Source organism: Athene cunicularia (assembly GCF_003259725.1).
Source record: "Athene cunicularia isolate RWA chromosome Z unlocalized genomic scaffold, athCun1 chrZ_part1, whole genome shotgun sequence".
Lineage (NCBI taxonomy): Eukaryota > Metazoa > Chordata > Aves > Strigiformes > Strigidae > Athene > Athene cunicularia.
This window is the reverse complement of record NW_020799142.1, coordinates 22,172,261-22,178,875: the sequence shown is the minus strand read 5'-3', so window position 1 is coordinate 22,178,875 and position 6,615 is coordinate 22,172,261. Positions and strand designations below refer to the sequence as shown.

Sequence of the window (6,615 nt, the reverse complement as noted above, 5' to 3'; positions counted from 1 at the left end):
AGAGATGTTGGACTAATCCTAGTATGGTCTCTTAATGCCAGTCGTCACTGATGGAGGCTGGAGCTGTTGGAGTGCCTGGTCCACCTGTATCAATGGAGAAAGCATTCGAACTCGCCAGTGTAATAATCCTACACCAGAACCCGGTGGCAGACCATGCCAGGGAGAAAGCATTGAAAAACGACCTTGTGGAGAAGCAAAATAGTTATGCTGCTCAAAAACAGGTAAGCAGCCTCTTTGATTACTAATGTGTTATTGCTGTTTAGAATAAATGGTCAGCCGATATTTGGGGCTTTTCAGTGACACAGTTGAAATGATGCGTGTCAATTTACATGTTTCATTTAAATATGCGACTTGATACAGCTTTTAAAAACAGCCACCTTGTAGCTCAAATAATTTGTGAATGGTTAGATTTGTATTTGAATGTCTTGACAAGTAGTAGTGTGTCACAGAACTCAAGACTAAAATGGAATTCTGGATAAGAACAGAACAAAAATCCAGCTCTTAAAATTCATCTCCAGTCAGATTCTTCATCAAAAAAACTTATGTTCTTAGGGAGAGGGAAAGAAACATATTTTCCAGAAATAAAATATAAAGACATTTGGGGAGTCTGAATTCTCTTATTTGATAAATAGAATGTTTAAATCTAACAAAGCTACAGATACAGAAGTTTTGAAACCTATAGCTTGAAAAAAAATAGTTTAAGAAAATGTGTAGGTACATGTTTTACATTTACATTAACATTAAAAAAAAAAAAAGTAATATAATACTGCAAATCAAAACAAAGCAAAAAAACAGGATTTTGAGGATGGATGCTCTGGTTCATAAAATGGCAAGGTAGTCTCAACTTTCTTCACCTGCTGAGAGCAACAAGCTTGCATGCCACTTGGATGTTACAGTGAGTTTTCAGGCCCAGGAGGAAGTGTTTGTGTTTTATACTTAAGTTACCATAAGTTCCTTTTCTGAGAGGCCACAAGAAAAAAAGAGGTGGCAAGATTTTGGATTTTGAATGTTTCCCCACTGAAACACCCTCATGGTAGGTTTTGCAACATGATCTCTACCTGCACCAGAAGTATGTATAAGATTTCATCTGTGCCTGCCCTCTCTCAGCTTCAGTAGAGTTCAGCTACATCTAATATTCTACTTGCGAAGCACCCTGAAGAAAGCATGGCCAGCAAGACATAACAGCATTCCTGGGCCATCTCCTACATCAGGGAATTAAAAACTACCTCCTACAGCACCACATCTCCAGGCTATCAAAAGTACTTATTCCACAGGTGGAAGAGAGAAAATTGAGAGACCAATAGGATACAGAGCTGGAAAATCAAGAGAAATATGAAGAAGCAAGTATAAGAAGCAGGAGAAATTAAATAAAACTAGCAAGCTGCAGATTCAAAACAGACTGAAGACTGGTCCTTCATACAGTGGGCATACCAAAAATAGATATGCATTTTAAAAACTGCAACACAAACTAATGGAAGTTTCTCAAACATGTAGATAATCATTCTCACTCAGGAGGTCTCTGAAGCATCAATTTTGGCAGGATGGGAAAGTATTCTGGGGAAGTTTTTCTATGTGTTTCCCTACTCCTTGATATTCCCGAGGTTGGTGCTACTGCTCTCGTTAAAAACAGGCACCAAGCTAACATTTGCTTGACCCAGTTGGTCTTATTTTTAAAAAAATCTCATAAACCACTTAATTTTATTCCTGCACTGTATCATTGACATGTTTCTATTCAGCCATTACAGCAAATACCGTGATGAATATTCATGATACATACATACCCAGATGTTTCCTCTGGTATGTTTTAGTAAAAACTCTTTTTAAAAAATTAACCTCTTTAGCTCCTGACATAACAGACATGTTGAGCACTTCTCAAAATCACAGTATGTGTTTTGATTCATTCTTCGTTAGAATTATTTTACATGCAGTCACATTTAAGAAATAGTGAAATCATGTTCTTGGTGAGCCATGAGAGTATTATTTCACTTAAATTTTGACCAATATGTATGTCATAGCTACTATCTTCTATCACTTCTTTACTATTTTTTCTCATTTTTTAGAAAACAATAATGGATTTCAAACCAGTTCTACAAATCACAGTTTCTGCTAGCCAGCTAACTAGCTACTCAAGAGCAAGGAAATGCCATAATTTAAAAGCACCTACAACCTAAATGATTGCTAATCTAAACAAAATAATACACCAATAAACATCTTAACAAATAAGAGCTGATGCAGTGGGTGTGGTCTATATTTTATTTGTCTGTGGCTGTCATTACAGTATGAATTATCTATCTTTGTTAGTCAATGGCATAATGGTGTCCCCTTTGTCAATGTTTTTTTCATAACTCTTTATGGTATGTTTTCAAACTGATTTTCAATAATTCAATTTCATGAGCACCAGAATAATATATACACAGCATCAGCTGATTGATGGTACATTTTTAGTAAAAAACCTGGGAGAGTAATTATCTTCAGCCAAATGCCCTTGTGGGTTTATTTCCAACGCTACATATTACATCTAATTTGTGCCCTGAATCACAAGTATGTTTATGAAGACATGCAGCTTTACTAGAGTTACTTACTGTTGCTTCTCCCAACATTTGCTGAAGAGCCTGACATTTTATCTTGTATATCTATGTCACTGTGTTAAAGATTTTTATATTAAGTCAGAGGCATTTTTCAAAGGGATAGAAGAGTTGTTTTATTACCATCCCTATTTTTAGCAAAACTTCCAAAGGGAACAAGGATGAGACAATTGTATTGCCATTGCACCTACCTGTCAGTCTTCCTCAGTGACTTTCGAACCTAGCAGATAATTACTGGAAAGATTGTTTGGGGTGGGGAGGAAAGGTAGTTCTTAAAGAAGCTTCATGAAAAAAGGCAGCTACATTGAGAAAACAAAAATAAATCAGTATCCCTGTTGAGGAAAAAATACTGTTAACTTAGCTATTCTACTAGACACCAAAATATCTACATAGAAGCAAGATACAAGGAAACAGTTTTCCTTTCAAAAGTTAAGAATAAAGATATAGGAGGGCTGAGTGGCTCAGAAAGACAGGAATGGTAAAAGCTATCAGATCAGTGACATCAGTCCCTTACATACTTGAATACCAGGTCTGGAAGAGTCCTCTGGAATGTTCTTTACCTGCCTCCTGTCCACCACAAGTGACCCTGAAGACCTTTGCGCACCAAAGACCAAACATCATAAAAGAAAGCAGAACCGTTTCCCAGGCACCTATGGTAGAAAAACAACCAAAAAGTGAAAGTGTACTGTTGACCAAAGAAAGTGAATCACACTCTGTGCCACAAAGGCAGACCAAAACCAGTCTTTCACTGGTTCCTGCCACCATGAACAGTTTCCTTCACACCACAGAAGTGGAAATGGGCTTCCACTAATTAATAGGCTTCCACTAACTAATGTTCCCAAGTGCAAACATGGGATTTTCTCAATAGATGAAGCACACACAGCTAGCATCCCTGCAGTCTTCCTAGGAAAATTCAGAAAGCCTCAAACCTCACACTTAGGTAATCCTCAAACCTCACACTTAGGTAATTTGCTACACTGCGCACCTGGAATAAAGCTGCTCTTGGTGAAAGATCTGATGTTACTGCCTCACTATGGGAACAGCAGGCATCTTCATCAAGAGCAGAGCTGTCAGATATCAGGAAATCCCTAGCAGACAGAACAATTTCTCAAGAGTTGCACATGCAAACTTAAAAAAAATAAAAATAAAAAGAGGACAGGCCAAAGGAAACCTACCATATTCTGAGATTTAACCCTCAGCGTGACCAGACATGCTGACCAAGCATCTTTCGTTACAGTTAGTATCCTCCATCCGACAAACAGGGGTTTTTCTAACATCAGAATCCTCCTTGTCCTGTCATTGTCTCTTTCATAAACTGCTCATGTAGGGAAGCCTTACTAATCTCCATTGTCCTCTATCCTCTTTGGAAGATCTTTACTGAATATGAATGAATATAAATTAATACAAAATTTTGTCTAATTCCCATTTCAGATGTACTCACAGCCTATTTATACCCATTTGATTTCAATCCTTTATTTTTTAGTATAAATAATCATTCTTCATTGGTACTTATGTACCTTGTCATAGCTTTTTTCATCTCTACTTTCTGAGTAGAAGCAAGCACTTTCAGTGTCCTTTCAGAAGTCAAGAAGTCCTACTCATACTAGAAGAGTTCACCTGTACCAGTGTCAATTTAAATTCATGGTCATTCAACATAGTTGACTATACCTACACACAGATCTCTAAATGTGTTCTTATTGGTGCTCTGCACAAATTCTTTTCCTGCATCTCAGAAATCATTTGCCTGCTGTGCACTTGAATCACATGCATTTTTCACATCTGCATGTCATCTAGTGATTCATACTTACTGTCTCCCTGGCTCAAAGCAAAAATTCATGTTCTTAGCCCTAGGTATATGACTTTATCATTAAACTTTGGCTGACTTCTGTCACTCCAATACACAAAGCCTTCTCATTCTTCCTGTGCAATGACCTGAGTCTCCCCAGCATTAGTAGAACTATTCAGTTTAGTACATCTCCAGATAACATTGATATACGCCCAGCTCTTGAACCAGACTCCTGACCCAGGTAATGAGCAGGATCAGTCCCATGACCCATGCCTGCAGAACACTTCTAGTAATCCCAGTTAAACTCAGAAATACCCCTTCCACTTCTAAACAGATGTTAGTTTACCTAGTTCCTTATCTACCTTTCAGTCTTTCTGACAGGTCACATCCTCTCCCGATTCTCATCACTTAAAATTTAATGAAGGCCATTATATGAAATACTCTGCTTAAATCTAGATAATTCAAAGTAATTGTATTACCTTTACCTAAAGTGCCTGTTAAACTTTGTAAAACAGATATTAAGCTATTCAGATGTAATCCATCTTTAATAAAACCTACGTTAAATGTAACTAAATATACCTAATATTTTCTCTTTCAAAAAGTTTTTTTCAAATTTGTTCTTGGAGTTGCATAATGTTGTGCTTAAGTAAATAAACCTGTAGCTGTCCTAGTAATTTTCCACTTCTTAGAAAAGAGGTAATATGTTTGCTAATTGCCACTATAGGTACCTGTAGAGGTATTTGCTATTACCTGTATAAGAGATAATATCAATATATTGTATTAAGAGTTTAATTGAAAACTAGTGATTTGGAACTTAGAGCAATGCAGCAAGCCTTTCAGTGCTCTAGTGCTGAGATTATGAGGAAATCCTGATTTCATCACAGGATGAAGTTTAAATCTTGCTTGTGACACAGATATGTTATTTTCTGTTACTTTACTATCATTTTAACTTGTTCCACACTTTCAGACAAAGAAGCTTTCTTATTGAAAACTCAGCTGATTTTTTTATTTAGTAATCAGACATCACCCTGCAGGACCTCCCTGCATTTAGCATGTACTTCACTCTTTCCTTCCTTCATTTCTTTTCATTAAGCACTCTGTTTCAGCTTTTATTGCTAGATCCAGCTCAGTGAGGTTTATGGCCATATGCCCTTTCTTCCTTTAATTTTGGTGCATAGGAATACTGCAGCAGTTCAGAACTTTAATATCCTGTCAGACCAGGACAACCCAATTTTTCTGATAATACCGGCTATGAATAGCTGAATAGTCAAAGGTTAATTGCCAGACATGTAGTTCAGCTTATTAGAGGAAGAAAGTTATTTCAGATTTTAAACATCCATGGAAATCTGAGCCACAAGGACACATGCACAGAGTTGGTAGTGAAGCCTGAATGCACAAAAGTTCAGGAACCTCAAGTATAAAAGACAAACCAAAATATATTTGCCTTTTTAATTCAGTCAAAGATTACTGAATACATAACTATATCATTTTCTCATCAGTATAGACCTGTTTCTCATTACTATCTTGGAGGTCATAAAAATAATTAACACTCTTTCACTGTCATTTGTCCTTCATGGTGATACAGTTTATCCTAAACAAATGCTGTTAAAAATTCTGTTAGGTCTCTGATAATATGCAAACCAAGGATTTTGCTGATATCTTTTCCTGTGAAGGCTGGATAGACCACATACACTTTCAAAAAAGGAAGTGCACAGTGAAGGACAAAGAACATTTTTGACTCTCTCTAGTACAGTACATACTCTTTAGCAGACTTGTGGAGACAGAAAGCAAGGAACTATGGTAAGTACAGAGCTCTATTCATTTACTTTTTATTACATGGATGCTTAAGATTTAGTTCTAAAACTGCAGTGGATGTGACTGTAAAACTTTAAGCATATTTCTAATGGTTTTCAATTCAGTTTCTTGCAGCTGACTTCCTGCTTTTGAAGGCATGCAGAAACTTTTTAGTTTTCAGTTTTAGCTCCTTCATCATGTGAACTGCTTTGTATATGCCTTCCTGATTCTGGCATTCAAAATTAAGGAAGAGAAAACAGCTTTTATCAAGGCTAAATTGACAAATTATTTTGTGTATCTAGAGGAAATCCACAGTCAAGTGTCAGTGTGACACCAAGCAAGAAATAGGAATGGGTCAAGCCTCAATTAGATTTCCAGAAAGGAATTGTACTATCTTATTTTGATTCAGACGTGCTTTGTAACTGACAAGAAAAAAAAAAAAAAAAAAAA

At 36.5% G+C, this 6,615-nt stretch overlaps 1 protein-coding gene across 1 annotated transcript in view; it reads left to right on the top strand.

Moving 5' to 3' along the window:
• Positions 1 to 6,615, top strand: part of FYB1 (FYN binding protein 1) — a 75,088-nt gene that overhangs the window by 911 nt on the left and 67,562 nt on the right. Inside the window, exon 2 of the mRNA XM_026865987.1 lies at positions 42 to 221. Coding sequence (XP_026721788.1) covers positions 51 to 221 — 171 coding nt within the window. The 5' untranslated portion in view covers positions 42 to 50. The remainder of the gene's footprint in view (positions 1 to 41; positions 222 to 6,615) is intronic.